This window comes from Carassius auratus, unplaced genomic scaffold, assembly GCF_003368295.1.
Source record: "Carassius auratus strain Wakin unplaced genomic scaffold, ASM336829v1 scaf_tig00003761, whole genome shotgun sequence".
NCBI lineage: Eukaryota > Metazoa > Chordata > Actinopteri > Cypriniformes > Cyprinidae > Carassius > Carassius auratus.
Window position 1 is genome coordinate 927,064 of NW_020523543.1, and position 23,488 is coordinate 950,551.

At 41.1% G+C, this 23,488-nt stretch overlaps 1 protein-coding gene across 6 annotated transcripts; it reads left to right on the forward strand.

Annotated features, from left to right (window-relative positions):
• Positions 1-844: 844 nt before the first annotated feature.
• On the forward strand, positions 845-15,537 carry LOC113070319 (gastrula zinc finger protein XlCGF8.2DB-like). Of its 6 annotated transcripts, none has more exons than XM_026243569.1 (3): positions 846-1,139; positions 1,304-1,457; positions 14,127-15,537. In XM_026243569.1, the coding sequence occupies exons 2-3, from the start codon at positions 1,397-1,399 to the stop codon at positions 15,188-15,190; spliced, it is 1,125 nt and encodes a 374-aa protein (XP_026099354.1). In that variant the 5' UTR covers positions 846-1,139; positions 1,304-1,396; the 3' UTR covers positions 15,191-15,537. The 6 variants fall into 6 exon arrangements, with proteins under 6 accessions (XP_026099357.1, XP_026099354.1, XP_026099355.1 ...); XM_026243570.1 differs by having other exon boundaries at positions 846-1,013; XM_026243571.1 differs by having other exon boundaries at positions 846-996.
• The last annotated feature ends 7,951 nt before the right edge of the window (positions 15,538-23,488 follow it).

Below are 23,488 nucleotides of genomic sequence, written 5' to 3' on the forward strand. Positions count from 1 at the left end.
TTCCTAACCTACCTGAAATCTTATTGCACAACGGCAGAGAAGTTGCAACTCTCACTGGCCAATGCCAGCCAAGATGGCAAATGAGTGCGGGGCACCGCCACTACATAATTCACTGTGTTGGCGGCATAAACTCAGAATCTTCCTCTTTCATTTTCACCTTAAATTTTCTCTTGACGCAATGATAAATGTATGTCTGACCATTGGAACGAACCAAAAAAAAAACACACAAAAAAAGCTAGAAAATCACATTCATGATCACATTTGCCTACATTGACGCTGATGCATTAAAGAGGAGGGGCTCCCCTGTTCCGAGCTGGCGGCTCGGTTGACGCATTCGTTCCAATTACCTGCCGTGGCCAAGGCAACATCTACATTACATTTACATTTACTCATTTACCAGACGCTTTTATCCAAAGCAACTTACAAATGAGGACAGTGGAAGCAATCAGAATCAACAAAAAGAGCAATGATATATAAGTGCTATGACAAGTCTCAGTTAGCTTAACACAGTACATGTAGCATGAGCTCTTAAATAATATAATAAATAAAAAGAAAAACAGAATAAAAAAAAAGAATAGAGCAAGCTAGTGTTAGAGGTCTTTACACACAATATATATATATATATATATATATATATATATATATATATATATATATATATATACACACACACACACACACACACACACACACACATATACACTCACAATTGCAAAATAAATTAAAATAAAATAGAGTACAAAAAGATTAGAAAGGTAAATTGATTTTATATATATATATATATATATATATATATATATATATATATAATTAGAATATACATCTATGCTCTCCTCTGATGTCGTTCTCATACTCACACTCCAGTCTCGTGGGGGGCGGAAATGGGCGCCTTTGAGATGAGATGAGATGCAGACCGCCATGAAACCCGACAGAAGAAGAAGAACTTCGTGTCGCTCGCCGGTGACGTCACCACGCGCGCCTCGGCTCTCTTCTGAGGTGAGAAGCAGTTGACGGTAAACACACTTCATACAGTTACAGAGTTCGCTCGTTACAGCCGTTCTTCACCGGGTCGTTCGTGTGGTGCACTGCTAAATGTGTGCGCGTGCGTCTGCTGACCGGAATAATCGTGTAGCAGCGATGTGAGGAACACTGTTACATTCAGTCAGACTTCTGAGATGTGTTCGTGTGTGTGTGTCTCTTGATCGAAAGAGTGATCTGTGAGGAGAAGTAATGCTGTCTAAGTGCCGTTTATGCGCGACATGTGAGTTCAAACAGGAGTAAATGATTCTTCTCCCTCTGACAGGTGTGTATCCCTCGTGTGTGTGTGCTTCTCAGTGTCTGACTGATGAATGAATGAACGCTGGAGTGTTTTCATCTCCTGAAGATTACAGAGATCATGAATGAAGCAGAAGCAGAGTCCTGCTGGATCACGCAGGAGGTCATCGAAGAACAGATAGGTTTGTGTTTGTGTTTCCTCAAACAGTTCATCAGATGTGTGTGTAACACAGTTATATACTGAAGGAGTGAGGAGTCAGATTATATGATAGAGCTGCACAGTTAATCACTGTATGGTTGTGATTCAGTCACTCATGCAGTCATTTAATCAATCAGTTCTTCTGTCTAGTAAACCTTTGAGTATGATTTATCAAACGACACGACACAAAATCACTCACTGCTCTTCTTCTGCTCTCTTCTGTAGTGTTGATAGTGATTAAGCTCTCTCTCTCTCGTAGTAGTAGTAGTAGTAGTAGTTTATTTCTTCAGTCATTCAGACATAACAAACAGAATTATTATAGTACAGCAATGACTGAAGGCATTTAGGCTGAAGTGAAACACTTATTGATGCCTAGCGCAATTTACACCAAGATTTAAATACCCAGCATGAGGCAACAGAAAGCAGCAAAGTGGAAACAGATGTAAGAATATTACCAGCTTTATAAAAACGGCTCATATGAATAACATATTAATGAAGATATTTTTCAAATGTAAGCCATTACTAATAACATTACACAAGTCACCTTGTTAATTTCCCTCTAAACATTCTATTATACTGCCATTTTAAACTTATTAAACTCAACTTATTAATCTCATTAAACTTATTTTAATGGTATTTAAACTAAATAACATAATTCTAATGCAATATAGCTACCAATCACATTTGATTAAAAAAAAAAAAAATTTTGAACACCTTTATTGATATAGATTGTTTTAATGTGTCATCCTTGCTATTCCATAGATTTACAACCTCTAACTGAGAAACACCTCCCTTTGGTATTGGTCCTGGCCTTATTTTTTGATAGACCCCGATTCCTCTCAAATTATATTGAGTCTCTCTGGGCTTGAACCTCTCCTGAATACAGACTGGAAACTTGAGATTGTGAACCTGATACATCATTGGAGCTGAGCTAAGATCAACTAAATCATGTAGTTTCAATGCATTTAATTGAATAAATAATGTGTTAGTTGGTGCATAATAATTAACTCTGTTAACAATTCTAATAGCTTTCTTCTGCACTATGAAGATAAGGTTTGATAATAAATAATATTATAATATAATATAATTATTCCCCCAAATTTCTACAAAATAATTTAGGTACAGAAGAATTTGTGAATTATATAATATATATAGTACATTTTGATTTTTACATGATTTAATTTTACACATTATACCAATTATTTGAGATATTTTTGTCTTTAGAAAGTTTATATTTAATTTCCAGTTGAGTTTATCATCAATATGGATTAGAGCTGAAACAACGAATCGATTTAATCGATTAAAATCGATTATTAAAATAGTTGTCAACTAATTTAGTCATTGATTCGTTGCTAAACAACTTATTTGCTGTAAGCGGCTCATTTCGTGCATATTTCAAATCTGCGATGACCAAAGTGTGGCAGTAATGAGCCACCGGGGGTTTTACTCAGCCAGTACAACTGGAGAAGTAGCAAATAGCCAATAGCTGGCCTCGTTTTATGTCACGTGCTTCCCGAACAGCGTCTCTGCAGCATTCAGCGGGATGTGGGAGTACTTTACTTTGAGCCTTCAAAAAAGAAGATTAACCTGTAAACTCTGCACTACTGAACTGTTTAAGGGGCCGTTCACATGTCGTGTCTTTTGTGCGCTCAAGTTCGTTATTTCCAATGTAGGTGCGCAGTATGTGTGCTCATAATGGAAGCGACGCGGTCGCGGCGCGTACGCACCGCATCGAGTTAAAAACATTTCAACTTTTCAGAATGCTGCAAGCGCACCGCGGGTCATGTGACAAGAACTAAATAATCAGCTTCATCCTTTCCTGTAATAACGTTAAAAGCTCAGCCAAGATGAAGGATCATAGCTGTATATGGATTTCAATTTTTAAATAAATTTAGTAGCAGAGAGCTACTTCAAGCGATTTTTAGAGTTGCAAATCCATTTATCATTTGCTGAAATCTCGCTTCTTCATGGAGAGAGCACGTCATGGTTGCTTAGCAAAGGCAGACGCCTCAGGAGCGCTTCTGCCCGAGCGCTTTGGAAAAAAGGAGAAAGTGGTGCGCCTAGCGTTTTCCAGGCGTTTTTAGGTGCAATATGTGAACGGCCCCTAAGACTTTTATTTGTGCAGATTCTCTAGTACAATGTTGTTTGCAAATGTTAAGTCGTAAAAGCTGATAACATTGCTTTTTAAAAGTTGACATTTAAAGCTTTACAAACATGTTCTGTGATCAGTTTGTGGTTTACCAGTTCATAATTCAATCGTGCAGCCTAATTATGACTGCATTTTTTTTCTAAGTATTCACTGCTCTTTTTCACACAGCAGGTTTTTTGTGTGTGTCCGATTTTTTTTTTTTTTTTTTTTTTTCTGGACAACCTTCTGATGGATTTTACTTTAAATTGTGAGTTCCATTCAGGTTCCATGCCATTGGCACTTTATTTTAAGGATTGTTTAGATTTTCACAGCATAAGCTATAAAGCTGTTTCCCAGTATATAATAAAATACAACGCACTGCAATTTTATTCTGTTTTATCCTTATTCTTCGTGAAAATATGTTCTGAAAGATTCCTTAATAAGCTTTGTTCGGATGTTAAACTACTTTAGGAGCTCTAAGGACTGCCATGGTGAAAACATTATTTGAAATCTTGTGAAATTTGCTAGAGTATGGGTCAGTGTTTTGATTGCAGAAGAGTTCGTCAAAGGATTGCTAACACGTAATAAAACAACTCCAGGTATATTTTTGATGAGGATATGACAGTGCAAAATGGTTAAAATCTCTTAAAAATCTATGCTGAATGATAAAACCCCTTTATTAATAATTTACTTGGGGAAAAAATGGAAAAAAACTAAAATATAAGTACATAAACCGATTCATCGATTAATCGTAAAAATAATCGACCGATTAATCGATTATCAAAATAATCGTTAGTTGCAGCCTTAATATAGATACCCACAAATTTTGTTACACACTCTCTCAATTTCTATATGATTAATTTTGATTGGTTTCTCAATTTTTCTATTACCAAAAATAATATATTTAGTTTTAGTCAAGTTCATTGATAATTTGTTATAATCAAACAAATAAAGTTTTTAATTTGGAAAGCTCTTTTTCCACTATCTCCAAGAGGAACTCTAAATTTTGTCCAGAGCAATAGAGACTAGTATCATCGGCAAACAAGATACAATTTAACTTTGTCAGGACCTCCGGAATGTCATTTATGTACATTACTTTATTATTATGTACAATGTACATTATGTACATTACAGTTTATGTACAACCGCTTTGGCCCCACTATAGAGCCCTGTGGAACTCCATGCGTTATGTTTGTTATTTCAGAGTCAAAGTTGTAAATATGTACGTATTGATCTCTGGCACTAAGAAAATCTCTCAACCAATCATGGGAAATGCCTCTGATACCATATCGTTCTACTTTAGCCAAAGCTGATTGTGATCTATGGTATCAAATGCCTTGTTCAGGTTGATAAAAACACAGACAGTACTCTCCATTATCAATCGCTGTGGATATTTATATATATATATATATATATATATATATATATATATATATATATGTGTGTGTGTATATATATATATATATATATATATATATATGTATATATGTGTGTGTGTGTATACAGCTGAGATTATGCAGTGTTTCTTTACATCCTCTCCTTGAACTGTCACCATATCGTGGTGGAGAGGTTTGAGTACCCGAATGATCCTGGGAGCTACGTTGTCTGGGGCTATATGCTCCTGGTAGGGTCTCCCAAGGCAAACAGGTCCTTGGTGACGGGCCAGACTAAGAACAGTTCATAAAACCCCTTATGGCAAAATTAAAATCAAGGACCGTGACGTCGCCCGGCATGGCGCAGCCGGGGCCCCACCCTGGAGCCAGGCCCGGGGTTGGGGCTCGTATGCGAGCGCCTGGTGGCCGGGCCTTCCCCCATGGGGTCCGGCCGGGCTTAGCCCGAAGGAGTGACGTGGGGCCGCCCTCCTGTGGGCTCACCACCTGCAGGAGGGAGCGTAAGGGGCCGGTGCATAGAGGATCGGGCGACAGTCGAAGGCGAGACCCCCGACGACCCGATCTCTGGACACGGAATCTGGCTTTAGGGACGTGGAATGTCACCTCGTTGGCGGGGAAGGAGCCTGAGCTTGTGCGGGAGGTCGAGAGGTACCGACTAGAGATAGTCGGGCTCACCTCAACGCACAGCTTGGGCTCTGGAACCACACTTCTTGAGAGAGGCTGGACTCTCTACCACTCTGGAGTTGCCCATGGTGAGAGGCGGAGGGCTGGAGTGGGTTTGCTAATAGCCCCCCAGCTCAGCCGCCATGTGTTGGAGTTTACCCCGGTGAACGAGAGGGTCGCTTCCCTGCGCCTTCGAGTCGGGGATAGGTCTCTCACTGTCGTTTGTGCCTACGGGCCGAACGGCAGTGCGGACTACCCGGCCTTCTTGGAGTCTCTGGGAGGGGTGCTGGAAAGTGCTCCGACTGGAGACTCCGTCGTTCTACTGGGGGACTTCAACGCTCACGTGGGCAGTGACAGTGATACCTGGAGGGGCGTGATTGGGAGGAACGGCCCCCCTGACCTGAATCCGAGCGGTGTTCTGTTATTGGATTTCTGTGCTAACCACGGTTTGTCCATAACGAACACCATGTTCAAGCATAAGGGTGTCCACCAGTGCACGTGGCACCAGGACACCCTTGGCCGGAGGTCGATGATCGACTTTGTGGTCGTGTCATCAGACCTTCGGCCATATGTCTTGGACACTCGGGTGAAGAGAGGGGCGGAGCTGTCAACTGATCACCACCTGGTGGTGAGTTGGATCCGATGGCGGGGGAGGAAGCTGGACAGACTCGGCAGACCCAAACGTACTGTGAGGGTCTGTTGGGAACGTTTGGCCGAGCCCCCTGTCAGAGAGATCTTCAACTCCCACCTCCGGCAGAGCTTCGACCGGATCCCGAGGGAGTCTGGAGATATTGAGTCCGAGTGGACCATGTTCTCCACCTCCATTGTCGCTGCGGCTGCTCGGAGCTGTGGCCGTAAGGTCTCCGGTGCCTGTCGAGGCGGCAATCCCCGAACCCGGTGGTGGACACCGGAAGTAAGGGATGCTGTCAAGCTGAAGAAGGAGTCCTATCGGGCCTGGATGGCTTGTGGGACTCCGGAGGCAGCTGACAGGTACCGGCAGGCCAAGCGGACTGCAGCCCGGGTAGTCATGGAGGCAAAAACTCGGGCCTGGGAGGAGTTCGGTGAGGCCATGGAGAAGGACTATCGGTTGGCCTCGAAGAGATTCTGGCAAACTGTTCGACGCCTCAGGAGGGGGAAGCAGTGCCCTGCCAACACTGTTTACAGTAGAGATGGGCACCTGTTGACCTCAACTGGGGATATCGTCGGGCGGTGGAAGGAATACTTCGAGGATCTTCTCAATCCCACCGACTTGTGTTCCGTTGAGGAAGCAGTGGCTGGGGACTCGGAGGGGCACTCATCCATCACCCGGGCTGAAGTCATCGAGGTAGTTAAAAAGCTCCTCGGTGGCAAGGCACCGGGGGTGGACGAGATCCGCCCCGAGTACCTCAAGTCTCTGGATGTTGTGGGGCTGTCTTGGCTGGCACGCCTCTGCAACATCGCATGGCGGTTGGGGACAGTACCTCTGGACTGGCAGACCGGGGTGGTGGTCCCTCTTTTCAAGAAGGGGGACCGGAGAGTGTGTTCCAACTATAGGAGGATCACACTTCTCAGCCTCCCTGGAAAAGTCTATGCCAGGGTACTGGAGAGGAGAATTCGGCCGATAGTGGAACCTCGGATCCAGGAGGAACAGTGTGGTTTTCGTCCCGGTCGTGGAACACTGGACCAGCTCTATACCCTTTCCAGGGTGCTGGAGGGGTCATGGGAGTTTGCCCAACCAGTCCACATGTGTTTTGTGGACTTGGAGAAGGCATTCGACCGTGTTCCTCACGACATCCTGTGGAGGGCGCTCCGGGAGTATGGGGTCGGCGGCTCCCTACTTAGGGCTGTTCGGTCCCTGTACGACCGGAGCAAGAGCTTGGTTCGCATTGCCGGCAGTAAGTCAGACCTGTTCCCGGTGCATGTTGGACTCCGGCAGGGCTGCCCTTTGTCACCGGTTCTGTTCATAATTTTTATGGACAGAATTTCTAGGCGCAGCCAAGGGCCGGAGAGTGTCCGGTTTGGGGACCATACGATTTCGTCGCTGCTTTTTGCGGATGATGTTGTCGTGTTGGCATCCTCAGACCAGGACCTTCAGTGTGCATTGGGACGGTTTGCAGCCGAGTGTGAATCGGCTGGGATGAGAATCAGCACCTCCAAGTCCGAGGCCATGGTTCTCAGTCGGAAAAGGGTGGATTGCCCACTTCAGGTTGGTGGAGAGTTCCTGCCTCAAGTGGAGGAGTTCAGGTATCTTGGAGTCTTGTTCACGAGTGAGGGAAGGATGGAACGTGAGATTGACAGACGGATCGGTGCAGCTTCTGCAGTAATGCGGTCGCTAGGGCTGTAGTACTCGAGTCCGGTCTTGGACTCGAGTCCGGACTCGAGACATTTTTCTGTCGTCTCGGACTTGTCTCGGACTCGTTGCATTTGCACTCGGACTTGTCTCGGACTTGGCCATTGGACTCGCCAAGTCTTCTAGTTGGTCTCGACCGAGTCCAGCAAAAAAATAAAATAAAAAAATTCTCCTTCAAAACAAAACCACATTTGCATGATGTCGCGACTGAAAACGTGTGGAAAACGCTAGGCGCGCTGCTCTCCTTTTTTCCAAAGCACTCTGTAATCTGCGCTCGCGCTCCAGTGGCGTCTGCTGTTGCTTGGCAACCATGACCCGCTCTCCATGATGACGCAGAAGTTTCAGCAAAGAATAATTGGAATTTCAGCACTTAAAATCACTTGCAGTAGCTCTGCTAATAGATTCATTTAAAAAATGGCTATCCTTGTACAACTATGATCATCTGTTTCTCCATCTTGCCTTAGCTTTCAGTATTGTTCCGGGAAAGGATGTGCATGACCAGTGGTGCACTTACTGCGACCTGAAAAGTTTAGATGTTTCTAATTTAATTTTCTACCTGTTAGATTGTGTTTTATTTACGTCTACACCTAGATAGCCTTTTTTTTTTTTATCAATAAACGCGTATTAATGTATAGCCTTATGCAACAATTAAATATGTAAATTTTAAAAACTTTATATATGACATTACATATTTACATTTTCATGTAACAGCCAGTATTTGTATCTGTAACAATCACAAAATTTTTCCTATCTGCATTCGGATACAACATCGTAGCCTACAGTTACTTGATAAGACTGTTATGACTTTTTATATATTTTTTCGTAGTTATCACTGAACAAGTATGTCGTGTTAAACTGAATTAATTATTAATTTCTAAAATAATATTTATCATGCAAGCAGAGAGATGTCATGACAAACGTGTCATAGTGATCATTTGAACACGACTGAATCCATTCAATGCACACATTCTCATTACGCAGAACTCTTTGAGCGAGTCTATAATGTATAGTCGACTTCACTAAACAGATGTGTGTGTGCCGCGCAAACCAGCAAAACATAAAGATGCAAACATGTAGGACAAGTAGACAATGTATCCATATCTATGTTGATTATTAGCCTACTTTTGAGAGAGAACTGATTTGGTTTTTGAGAGACTGAGACGCGCAGCGCGGCTGTTTGATTGGTGAGCGCGCTGTGCTTATTCCATTCATTCGTATCATGGTAGCCTAAGCTTTCAATATTTGCCTTTTAAATATATACAAATAATATAACGTGTAGCTATGATGTATTATTATAGGTAAAATTACTCTTGCAACGCTCTGATTTCTGAGAGATGCACAGAGAGGCGACAACAATGCGGTGTTTGATTTGCGCGCTTTTCACTCATAAAGTTTACATTCATTCAGTTCTGGCGCTGATTCCCTGGCTCACCTGTTATCTAGCAAACACCAGACTGTGTCAGCTTCAGTCGAGTATTCAGGCAGAATTATTCCTTGTCCGTTATTCGTTTTTTAAGCCATTATCCGTGCCATTCCGAATAAGGTATTCGGCTTCAGGCACAACCCTAATTATTACATTACATAGGCCTATTTTATTTTTACATGCAACATAGATAAGGTCATATAGTAATATTGTAATTCTAAAATTCACGTCGTACTTGCAAACACTTTGTATGCATTATGGTTAATACATGCTGGAGTAGTCGATTGTTTCCGACAGTGCTCGACTAGTCTATGCAAACACTAGTACAGTATGACAAAAATTGCTGTATTTATGTGCGCATGCCCAGTAGAGCCAAACGTATCCATTCTAGCCTTGCTGCGTGCATTTGTCATATCCCGAGCTTTGCGTGTGTCTGTGCACTGTGCCAATTAGGCATAGTCATATACATTTTTGACCACAGATATAATGTCAACAAAAAATAAAGTACATAAAAATTATTTGACCTTACAGTTCCAAACTTTGTTTGTTTATCCAAGTTTAGCTCCCAGGGTCGGACTGGGGGTAAAACCAGTACTCATTAGCAAGGCCCCAAAGGAAGAGAGGGCCCTTGAAAAGTATGAATCTGAAATATATTTTATTTTACCTGGATATTTTCATGGGTGGGGGGCATGGGGGCCCATCAGGACTGCCTATGCATAGGGCCCAGGATCTTGTTTAACGCCCCTGTTAGCTTTAACCCTAATTATACACACTTGAACCTAATCAAGCTCTTACTAGACACACTAATCTTCCAGGTGTTTTAAGGCCAGTTGGAGCTAAACGTTTCAGGACATTGGCCATCCAGGATGTAGTTTGGAGACCCCTGTCCTACAGAGTTGTTACTTTGCACATGCTTTTTGATCATTACAAATAATAATGTAAAATGATTTTCTTAGAATAGGAGATATGCTTTCTCTCGCATCACAAACATTATCAGTAGTTAAGTATGTGGTCTTGAATAGGACCCTTTTTTCACTCATTTGGACTCGGTCTTGGACTTGGACTCGAAACTTTTGGACTTGGACTTGACTTGGACTCGAACCTCTTTGGACTCGGTCTTGACTCGGTCTCGACTAGTCCTGGACTTGGACTTGACTTGGACTCGACAAAGCCGGACTTGACTACAGCTCTAGCGGTCGCTGTACCGGTCTGTCGTGGTGAAGAAGGAGCTGAGCTGTAAGGCAAAGCTCTCGATTTACCGGTCAATCTACGTTCCTACTCTCACCTATGGTCATGAGCTGTGGGTCATGACCGAAAGGACAAGATCCCGGATACAGGCGGCCGAAATGAGCTTTCTCCGTCGGGTGGCTGGGCGCTCCCTTAGAGATAGGGTGAGAAGCTCGGTCACTCGGGAGGAGCTCAGAGTAGAGCCGTTGCTCCTCCACATCGAGAGGAGCCAGCTGAGGTGGCTCGGGCATCTATTTCGGATGCCTCCTGGACGCCTTCCCAGGGAGGTGTTCCAGGCACGTCTCACCGGGAGGAGGCCCCGGGGAAGACCTAGGACACGCTGGAGGGACTATGTCTCCCGGCTGGCCTGGGAACGCCTCGGGGTCCCCCCGGAAGAGCTGGAGGAAGTGGCTAGGGAGAGGGAAGTCTGGGCGTCTCTGCTTAGACTGTTGCCCCCGCGACCCGGCCCCGGATAAGCGGAAGATGATGGATGGATGGATGGATGGATCTTTACATTTTGTTATTTTGCCAATAGGTAAATGTTATTGTAAAAACTTCATTGTCCCCTAAAGTTCGTTCCCCAATTTGTTCTGCAGCATGATAGAATTTAAACCACATATAAGACAAGACATCACGCAACATTAGTAGCACATTAAGAAAACAAAATAAGAAAATCAGAATCAGAATGAGCTTTATTGCCAGGTATGTTTACACATACGAGGAATTTGTTTTCTTGACAGGAAGCTCCGCAGTACAACAGAATGACAGCGACAGAACATAAAACACATAATAAAAGAATAAAAAATATTTTGGGGTTGTAATTGTCCACTTCAAAACAGGGGAGCTATTATTAGCTATTAGTTATGAGTTATGAGTCTTTACTTTTTTGTGTGTCACTCAGACAAAACAACTCCAAAAATGCCTTCAGGGCTTGTGAAATAGTTTTGTTTGGTATATTATTTTGCCATTTTCATTCATTTTATGTTACTGGATTAACTCAAAATGAATTGACAAGACCACGGTGGATGATTTGGTGCGCAACAGATCATGAATGTCATTGACTAATATCTTGTCTTTTAAAAGTATAAACATGATCATGAATGTGAAAGTGAATTGCAAGTGTGGATTTAAAAGCAATCTTAAGACCCCGTATATTGATAGTGGTTATCATTAGTGGGTAAATTATGTACAGTATCTCCAACCCTTACCGTGTTATCAATAAGGCGTTTATTCACTGCTGTGAAATTTTCTTCTGCACTGGATATCTTCCATCTTTTACAGTTTAAACCTGTTGAAATCTCTGAAAAGCTTTCTTATATTGGTCTTTATGAATTTGATGCCATCATTTAAAACTGAATGTCATAAGACTGACATATCCCACGAAAACCATCCTTGACTATTCAAATTATAATTCATTATTAATTGTTTAATCTTGATTACTGTATTTTCATAATCGGTAGAAATTGAAATCAAAACAGGTTTTTTTTTTTTTTCGATTAATTGAACAGGCGTTGCTAATGGTGTTTGCTCTATATGCTTACCATTCTAAACACTGTTTTTATTTATTTGGTCAATAATTGATCGATTAAACTCTGCTGTACTGCAGCTTCAGGGCAAATAATATCCAGGTAACGTTACATGAACTGGGCACAAAATGGAACATAAAACTTAATTTTCTTTTCTTTTTTGTTTTTTGGTAAAAGATAAACAAAACGTGTATTCTAATGGAGGAAAAAGTTAGGACACCCTGCCCACTAATAGCGAGTGTTACTCCCTTTGGCTGAAATCACTTCAGCGAGATGCTTCTTGTTGCCATCTACCAGTCTCTGACATCCGTCGAAGGAAAGTTTGCCCCACTCCTCAATGCAAAATTGTTTCAGCTGTGAGATATATGATGGGTTTCTTGCATGTACAGAATGTTTCAAGTCAGCCAACAGCATCTCAATGTGATTCAGATCTGGGCTTTGACTCGTCAAATACATTACTCTCCATTTCTTCGTTTTCAGCCAGTTCTTGGTGGATTTACTGGTATGCGTTTCCACTGTCACTTGCGGGGTTTGATCCTGCCTCGTTTGAGCTTCCTCGGGGCCAATGGCTAGGGTTTTTTGGCCCAACGAAAACCTGTGGAAACGCTGTGCTATTCTGACTTCGGTGCTACTGGCCCGAGGCTATGAGCCCCGCCCAGCCTGTTTTAAGATCTGGCTCACACTGGCCCGACAGAGGAAATACGGCTATTGTCCTGTTGCAGGATCCAGTTCCACTTCAGCTTTAATTTTTTACGGATAGTCTCACATGTTCCTCAAGCACCCCCTGATACACAGTAGAATTCATGGTGGATTCTATGATGGTGAGCTGGCCAGGTCCTGCTGCAGCAAAACACTCCCAAACCAGGACACTTCCACCTCCATGTTTTACAGTTGGTATGAGGTTCCTTTCCTGGAATGCTGTATTTGATTTACGCCAAACAAGTCCTTTATTTCAGTGTCCAAATAATTCAAATTTAGACTTATCTGTTCAAAGAACATTATTCCAGAAGTCCTGGCCTTTGTCTACATTCTCTCTGGCAAACTTAAGTCTGGCCTTTGTTTTTCTTAGAGAGCAGGGGTTTCCTCCTTGCACACCTCCCATGAAAGTTAAACTTCTATAGTCTCTTTCTGATTGCTGAGGCATGCACTTTCACATTAACAGTAGCAAGAGCCTGCTGTAGGTCCTGTGATTAAATTTTAGGTTTTTGGTGACCTCTTTTAGCATCTTGCGGTCTGCTCTCGGGGAGAACTTGCTTGGGCGGCCAGACCCGGGCATGTTGATAGTTGTTTTGAATGTAGACTATTTTTCGGACAAGTGGAATGGCTGATTTCAAAATCTTTGGAGATCGTTTTATATCCCTTTCCAGACTCCTAAGCTTCTACAATCTTCTTTTTGAAGGACCCAGGTAGCTATTTTGACCTCACCATGGTGTTCACTCTAACTTCATTAGCCAAGAGCACACCAAACCAAAAGTGTGAGATTGAAATAGGGCAACCTCCTCGTAACAATGTTCTAATCATGTGTACCTGATATGATACACCTGTGTGTGCTGTAAGCCAGTTTAAGTGGGAATAATTGTTGGGATTACCTAATGTTTACTTTCTACAATTTTTCTTTAGTATTGCTTTACATTGATATGAAATATCCATATTTTCAAATATTTTCAAAAACACACAGGCTTCCATAGGGTGTCCTATTTTTTTCACATGACTGTAGGTGGATGGATACCTAGCTAATGTTACTTGAACATTTTACAACTCTGACTTGAAAAATGTCAAATGTTTAATACTTCTCACTGCAAAGACATGATAATCGAATGGTCCGTGTACACCATTCAAAAGAATCCATCAAAATGATCATACTTATTGCTAATGTATCATTGTTCACATTGGTTTCCCTTTATATTTGGTCTTTTTGGCATTTTGAATGATTTAATGAAAATTATTATTTTTTATTTCATTTAGACCTGATGGAAGAGATCAATGAGATGGAAGAAGTGATTGAAGAAGGGAAGAAACATCATGACATCGAAACTGATGAAACCTCTTTGAGTCCCTCGTGGGAACCAAGACCCGAAATATGTTTCATTTGCCCTGAGTGTGGAGAGATCTTCACATGTGAAGAAAGTCTTAATCTTCACATAAAATTTGAAAGTGGAATGAAGCCTTACGCATGTGATCTCTGCGAGAAGACTTTCAGTCAAAAAGCAAACCTGGCCAAACACATGAAAATCCACACTGACGAGAAGCCACACGCATGTGATCACTGTGGGAAGAACTTCAGAAATAAAGGAAACCTGAATGAACACATGAAAATCCACACCGGAGAGATGCCGTACATGTGTGATCAGTGCGGGAGGAAGTTCAGACATAAAGGAAACCTCAATACACACATGAGAATCCACGCCGGAGCGAAGTCCTGCATTAAAACCACTGAAGATAAACCGCACACATGCAGTCAGTGTGGAAAGAGATTCAGACACAAACATCTCCTCAATCAACACATGAGAATCCACACCGGAGAGAAACCGCACTCGTGTGATCACTGCGGGCAGAGTTTTACACGGAAACAGCTACTTAATGATCACATAAAGATCCACACGGGACAAAACCTGCACACCTGTGAACAGTGCGGGAAGAGTTTCAGGAAGTCCAGTGTTTTCAAAGTACATCTGCTCCATCATTCTAGAGACAGGATCTATAACTGTGACCAGTGCAGTAAAAGGTTTTTTAGGCCAGATAACCTGAGGGAGCACATGAAAACACATTCAGAGGAGAGGCCTTACGTGTGTTATTTGTGTGCAAAGAGCTTTAGACATCTGAATGGTTTAAAAATACACCAGAAACGACACAGCGGTGTGAGGGATCATACTTGCTCTGAGTGCGGAAAGACTTTCTTTACACTTTATGTACTGAAACAGCACCAGACCGTTCACACCGGAGAAAAACCTTACCAGTGTTCACACTGTGACAAGAGATTCAGTATTTTAGGAAACCTGAAAAGACATGAGAGTGTCCACTCTAGATAGAGTCATATCACCCCCAGTCCTGTGAAGAGTTTCACCCGAGTATCTACTCAGTCATACGAAGAAGACATGTTCAGATCTGGTGCTTCTGTGTATGTGTGTGTGCATGGCTTCAGGAGAGAAACCCTACATTTGTGTTGTTTTATTTTCTTTCTTGTATACACATGCATTTATTGTCATTTTTGGTGTTTATATATTTTGTAATTATAAAAATAATTATGGCTTTTTTAATATTTTTCCTTCAACTGTAAAATGGAATATAAGTTTAAGATATAAGATAATGTCTTCATTGAAGGTTGTTAAAGGACTCGTACGATGATGATAAAAAAAAAAAAACATTGGGTCTCATTCATGAAACACGAGCAAAACGAATTTTTGTGTAAATCGCGTGTAAAGTGGTTTTGGCGTAAATTTTCTGATTCATTAAAACGGTCGTATTTTCCAAATGTTAGTTGGTAAGAAAGAAATCTACACCTGCTCCCAGTCACGCGTAAATAGTGCGTTTAACGTCTGAACGTTTTGCTCATTAATACGGATGCATTTTAATTCACCTTAATCGGGTACATATTTACACAGCATTTTGAAAATAATATTATATATATTAATTACATACGGTTTTTCTTTTAACTTTTATTATGAGAGCCAGTAATAGGATCTGTAATATGCTGCCAAACTTCCTTTTTTAGGACCTGATATGCCACTAGTACGCTTGAAAATAAAATGTGGCGTTTTGAATGAACTTCTGATAATAAAACTTCAATTTCTGCAGCTGAGAAATGTTTCTTTTTCAGTCGCTTTTGAGAAGACATGTTGAAATCCTTAGTTTGGTGTCATAATATGATGCTCATATATAATCAGTCGGATTTAATAGGCAGGATTTATGGTAATTGAGAATGAGCGTGCACGCGTGTCCCATTTACGACTGATTGGAATTCATTAACACACACACATTTCACTATCACATCTGATGTTTACGAAGTTTTTGTGAATCAGGAGAAGAGTTTTCGGGAAGTTCTCTTTACGCGCAAATCACTCAGATATTTACTTGTATATTTACGAATGTTTCATGAATGAGACCCATTGTTTTGAGTATTTGGTGTAATGAAATGTGTTTATGTAGTTTAAGGTAAAAACACATTATTTTCCACATACTGTACATTATAATGGTGAGCCAGTTGATCCAGGAGGCCAAGGAGACCAGAGGAGACCTAGCCGTACTCTGGCTGTATCTTACCAACGCCTACGAGTCTATACCCCACAAGCTGGTCAAAGAAACACTGACAAGACATCACGTGCCAGAAACGATCCGCAACCTCATTCTAGATTACTACAACAGTTTCAGATTGAGAGTTTCATCAGGAACGTTGACATCTGACTGGCAATGGCTAGAGAAGGGAATTATTACCGTATGTACAATCTCAGTACATCTCTTCGCTCTAGCCAAGTCCAGGTCCAAGTGGGCTATCGATTCGGCTTTACCCTGGAGAGGTCACACATTCCATCAATGACCGAAAGACCAGTTAAGAGTTTGGGGAAGATTTTTCACAGCTCCCTGAAGGACACAACCGCTGTCCGAGGAGTTCAAGGTCACTCGTACCAGGGAGGTCTTAATGTATTGAGGTTCATCCAATGCTAAAAACTCTTCAGCTGGAATCTGTGTTAAGGCAGGAAGGAAGTGGAAGGCTCAGGTTGCGGTGGACAGAGTGGAGGCACGGCTGAGGCATGGTGTCTTAGTTGGCAACGTGGCAGTGGGTCGTGCAGGCCTGGGCAGTTTCCCTAATCCACGTTACGATAAAGCAAAAGGGAGGGAGAACCGACAGTTGGTGCAGGACGAGGTGCAGACAGAGCTGGATGAAGACCGCCTGACCAAGATGGTCGGTATGCAACAGCAAGGCGTCTGGACTAGGTGGGAGAACGCAGAGCAGCGCAAGATTACCTGGGCAGAGTTGTGGAGCTCTGAACTAGACTTGTGCCGGTATTTGGTAATGTGATATATCTCTGTAATGAATATGTACAATACTGTTATCGTGGGCACTTCTAAATACCGCGAATAATTATATTACAAATTATCCTGAATCTGGAATGTATTTTGAGAATACTATTCCCATCAACTGGTCAAAGTGCACAACACTGCTGTATGCTGCTTGAAAGACTCTTTGTGCTCTGATGTCAACAAGCACGTATAAGAAGCACATAGAGAAACACGTGAGGGACGAGCTGAATGAAAGCACATTCACTCTCTGACAGCAGATGGCGCTAAACTGCAGAAAATGTCCTTACCCTGGAAACCCCTTAAACAAGCTGGACTACTTTCTGAAACATTAGTGCATTTTTAAAAAAGCCATTCAGATTTGTGTATTTAAATTTATTTATAGTAATGTTGCAACTGTATTATTTAATGAGCTAATATGAACTATGACTTGTATTTTATTTTTTATTTTTACAAAGATTAATAACTTATGTAGCAAATTAAGTTATTGTGAATGTTAATGGTTGACTAATGAGATTGTAAAGTGATACCTATGGGTCTTTTGCACTTGAATCTGTGTAAAACATTTAGCTTTATATATTTTTCTTTGTTTTATTTAATTTAAATGTTCAATTATTTTTATTAGAAAAAGTTAACCCATTTAAACTAAATTTCAATACTGTGATAATACTGTTTACCATGATAAAAGCATGAGCAATTAATCGCAACAGGAAAATTTGATACTGGCATATCCCTACTCTGAACCACTGCGCATCAAGTTCCTCATCAGTTCAGTGTATGATCTTCTACCTAACCCATCCAACCTTCACCGCTTGGTAGACTCACCGCCATGCCAACTGTGCCAAAGGAGTGGCACACTGGAGCATATCCTCAGCTGCTGTCCAAAGGCGTTGGAGGATGGGCTGTTTCGATGGCGACATGACCAAATCCTCAGGGCTTTGGGAGATACAATCACTGTAGCAATCCAGAGAAGTAAGTGTCAGCATCCCTCCAAGCAAACCATCTCCTTTGTCAGAGCTGGGGAGAAGGCATATCAGCAGCCACGCTCCCCAGGTGGGCTCCTCGCAAATGGAAGAGACTGGCATCTTCAAGTGGACCTGGGAAGGCAGCTCAAGTTCCCGAATCACATCCCGGTCACTTCACTCCGCCCAGATGTGGTGATAACATCTGAGTCGACTAGGCAGGTGGTCATGCAGTCCCCTGGGAAGACGAACTGGAGGAGGCAAATGAGCACAAGAGAGCCAAGTATGCTGAACTGGTGGAGCAGTGCAGGAGTGGTGGCTGGAAAGCACGAAGTGAGCCAATGGAGGTTGGGTAAAAATGGGTTTTGCTGGACAGTCATTGCTCAGAACACTCAAAATCCTTGCAGTTAAAGGACATCTCTGAGGTTGCCAAAAAAGCCTGACGATGGCTGTGGATCCGGAGGGGAGATCCGTGGAGTCGCACGCCACTTGGACACAGGCTAATCACCCCCGGCAGGGTCGCCCCGGGGGCGAGGGTGTCTGTTGATCAAAGACCAGAAACACCAGTTGACTTGGGGTTTATCACTGACGACGTGTCCAAGCACCACCTTGAGGTGTATCTTAGAACTAGTTTCTCCGCTATGCCACGTTTTCTGAACCACGCTGATTTCCACAAAGCTCCATCTCTCTGAAAAGTGAGGTGTGCTCTGATTGGCCAGCTATCCGGTGCATTGTGATTGGCCGAATACCTCAAGTGTGTGACAGAAATGTTATGATCAGCTCTAGGCATGACGACGTGGATATCGTCCTCTTTTGGAAGGCCAAACAAAGTAGTTTCCCTTTCACGGTCAGTGTTACCAACTTAGCGACTTTGTCACTAGATATAGTGACTTTTTCAAAAAACCAACTAGTGACAAATCTAGCGACTTGGACATACATTATTTGGTCTCTTCACTCTTCAGTATTGCCACACGAGCGTGTGCTCTCTCTTTCCCAACGCACACCTCTCTCTGCATCTGCTCTGTTCAGCGAACGCAGAAAGGAACAGCACTTTCAGTAAAACAGACATTCTGTTGCTTGTATCCAGGCCCGGCTGCAGGATAAAATGACTGAGGTGGCATGTGAAATTGTTAAGAGGGCTCAACTTTATTACACCATCAATGATTAATGCAACGACAGATTTTTAAATACAGGGCTCCCTAAAACACTCCATATGCAACTGCAGGTAACAAGAGACAAGAGTGTTGGTGCTCATCAAAAAAATTTCTTCTACATCTTCATCAGCTGCACTCTCAATAACAGTTTCAGTGTCCTTTTTATGGTCTGAAATATGCTGCATATACTTTCTTATGTCCATTGTTGAATATTAATGATAATTCACATTTTAGCTGAATATGAATTGCTGATAAAATCACACGTTCAGATATTTGCTCGACGGACACCGAATGGTGTGGAGTTGGATAAAACCACGCCCCTTGCTTTAAATTTAAACAACTCTATTTTCCATGTGACTTAATACCCACATCAGGAAATCACACAGTCGACAAAAATGACTCCCGAGAGTAATATTTTAAGGCAACAGTTATTTTAGAACGTCCCCCCTTAATGTTTCCATGGCAACGCGTCATATTTGTCATGTGAAACACCGCAGCCACAATAACACTGTATAACAGATGTAGGCTATCCTTCATTTCGTTTTTCCTTTTTTATTTGAAATATTAACAAACTTACTTACCATGTCATCAACTATCCTATATTCCGATTCTCAAATATGTGTAAGAGAGTGTGTTTGGACGTTTAAAAATCTTTATAACAATAGAGTAAACGTTATAATTAGCCTACTTCCACTGTGTTTATCTGATAAGAAAAACACGTCGGCAAATTATATTTGAATAGATTGTTTTTGCTGTTTTCACAGACTCCAAATGTAGGCTATTGTTTTACCAGTGCTTAAGTGTAGTCTATTTAAATGTCTGAAATCTAAAATAAACATTATGAGGTTGAAAACACTGCATAGTTGTGATATGACAGCGCTGAGCTCGCCCGTCAGGACACCGTCTCTGGCTCAGCGCCAACCAACGCGACACTAGCACATGAACATTCTAAATCCCATGGGGATAAGGTTAAATTATTATTTAACTCAAAAGGTTGAACATTTTATTTTTAACCATTAATAAAAAAATGAAACCGAGGGGCCACAAGTCAGATCTGAGGGGGCATTGCCCCCTTGTGGCGCCGGGCCTGCTTCTAACTCTATTTTGCATGCAAGTATAGACCAGCGCTACTTTTGCGTCATTAAAGGTTAATCGCCCCTTTTGGGGGGAAAACAAACGGATTCACCTGATACAGAACTCGCTCCAATTTCTTGATAGCAAAAATGGCAGAAACATACAAACTCTTTTTGCCGGCCGAGGACCGAGAGAGGTATTTAAAGAAGCTACTGGATACGGTGTTTACAGAGGTGTCCCTTTGAAATGGTCGAAAACTGGATTAATAACCCCACGCAGTGGCCAAATATGGACATCTATCGTTACCATTATCTCGTGGAATCACCAAGTAGCCTACTTTTGTCATTAACATACTCACAGTATGATAAACTAGAGGATGAGGCCATGTCAAGAGGAGTCGGTGGTTTACTTGGATCATATTTCACTTGATTTAATATATTGACAGTTTTGTTGTAGTTAGAAATACGAAGCTGCTAGAAGCTACGTGATTAACGTTAGCTCTCATTAGGCACGCTCCCTTGGCTGTTAACTGATTTTAAGTTTCAAATATTCGCAGGCTAGGACTAAACAATATAACTATTATACAATATCTGTTTGTAATTGTGTCTGACAGGCCTGTACACATCAGAAACAATGAAAAACAAAAGGTCCCTGGAGTGAGCTCTGTATCAGGAATCCGTTTGTTTTCCCCCAAAAAGGGGAGTTACCCTTCGATGACGCCAAAGTAGCCTTGGTCTATAGCCGAAATCACAGCACAGCCATTGTCTTAGTCATATGTTTACTTGTTTTCATTAGACAATGTCGTGAATAGGATTTCAGTGCAGATTAACATCTTTGAGAGCTGGTTATGTAGTCTTACTGGACCGTGTTTCAGTCATTATAATATTATTCCTTTGTCTGACAACAGAAATATAAAAATAAATAAATTAAAACCATTTTATTGAGAATTTGGCTGCATTAAAATGCAGTATGTGAGTACAGGGAGGCAACATGATGCGGGGGCGTGTTAGAACGAGTTGTTTTAAGGGGGTGTGGACAAGTCTTAACCTTTATAAAGAATATATTTTTGGATTTGATACTTTAGTCTTTGTGTTTTTAAAGATCTTCTTTATTCACCAACAGCTTGTAACACTCCAAAGAGAAAAGAAAACTTGAAATCGCATCATATGACCCTTTATCATCACTGTTAAATCTGATGTTGTGAAGCTATAATTTTCCTTTGCTACGGCTTGTGGTATAATAACACTTGTTGGATTTTTGCTGGTCGTTTTTATCATCATTACTTCTACACCTGATTCTGCCCTTGTCTGCCTCTTCACAGTCAACTTTCTGACAGATAAAGACTGTTAATACAGTTCTGGGAACAAGTCTTGCTGTTAACAGGTTTGGGGTATAAGGTAACTGCTGACTGCTTGTTTGAATGCCAGACAAAACATATTTTTGACAGATTTTTAATTGGCCGGGGTCAGACTTAATCTAACATTTCAAACCAGACCCAGTAATATGTCAAGCAATAAAACCCAGTAATGGAAAAATGCTTATGTTTATGTTATGCTTATGTTGAAACTGAGGAATTTCAAAATATTAATTTAATCTATAAGCTGTATAAACAGCAGGTTCCAGTAGTAGAATTCATCTAACAAAATTAGCAAAGATAATCCCCACGGTTAAAAAAAAGTCTGTATAACTTTAAAACAGATCATCATACTCAAGTAAAAGTACAGATATCTTACCAGAAAATGACTTTGGTAGAAGTTGAAGTCACTGTTTGGAATATTACTTGAGTAGAAGTCTTAAAGTATGTGATATGTATTGAACTTAAGTACAAAAAATTTAAATCTTATATGTACTTAAGTATTGAAAGTAAAAGTACAAGTAAGTGGAAAAAAAGTTAAAATAAATAAATGTTTACGGTAAATTAAACTTTGATAAAAAAGATATAATGTAAACCTGTTTACAGTAATTTACTTTAAAAATAATAGCTGTAAATGTAAACTTGTTTCACTGTAAACTACTTTAAGAAATAACAAATATACTTTAAACCTAAGTACAGTCTATCTCCGTAATAAATGCAACTGTATGAAATATTCTTTTATTGTAAAGTTCAGTTTTACAGAAAACAGCTGTGGTTGCCAGAATTTCACCGTAAATAAAACAGTACAATACATAAGTAATTACAGTTAGTTCCCATAGATTCTAAAGTCAACAAACAGTCAGGACATTGTAAATTACTAAATAAACTAATACCACCAATTGTAAATTGGTTTTCACCAATTGAATTTTTTTTTTCTTCTTCATACAGGCACTGTGTTATAATAATTAGAGCTGATCCAGTAACTTGTTCAGTATACTCACAAACTTGAGTCTTGGAAAAAAAAAAGGAAGTGCACGTGTCCATAATAAATGATGGATAACCAATGGTGGCATAAATATCATTCAGCGACACTTGCTCTGGTTGAACAATTCCAAGTCCGCACTTGACTGAAGATACGGGACAGTGTTTGTTCAAAAAACTGGAAACGTAAATACCTAAATACACAGTTTCCTCCACTTAAGCAATCCGAAAATCATCATATCTGTTTCAAATCTTCAGCTGACATCAGTTACCTGACAAATACAATCACTTAACTATACCATTTCTTACTAATTATCCTTAAGACTGGTGTCTGAATTACTGGCTCCAGACTTCTTGACAATGTTCTGAAAACTGGGATTTTGAGCAGGTGTTGTCTTGTTCATGGTGTTTAAACATGATCCTCTCTGCAAACAGAAAAAAAAATTATAATAATTATGCATACATTTTTGTGTGTGTGTGTGTTTGTATGTTGTCAATAGACATTATTCACAGTGCCATCTTTGATTTTTTACATTATTGGTGATCTACAAACTTCATACAGGTTTTTACAGCAGATGCCACACGGTAAGCCTAACCCTCACAGCCTCGCTTTTATACCCGTCATGGCAATGTGCTGAATAGGGTGCATTAATGTTTTAGAAAGAAAATTCCAACTTTCAAAAAAACAATCTGGATCAGCCAAGAAAACTGCAGGTGACGGTTTGTCTAGCAATGTTGACAAACTGATAGTAATATGATATTAAAAGAGACCGTACACCAAGATTG

Bases quoted from the DNA above. Each gene is read 5' to 3' on its own strand.
- LOC113070319 (XM_026243568.1), top strand. From the start codon at position 1,397: ATGAATGAAGCAGAAGCAGAGTCCTGCTGGATCACGCAGGAGGTCATC. The intron at 1,458-14,126 runs GTTTGTGTTTGT...TATTTCATTTAG, and splicing joins GGTCATCGAAGAACAGATAG to ACCTGATGGAAGAGATCAAT.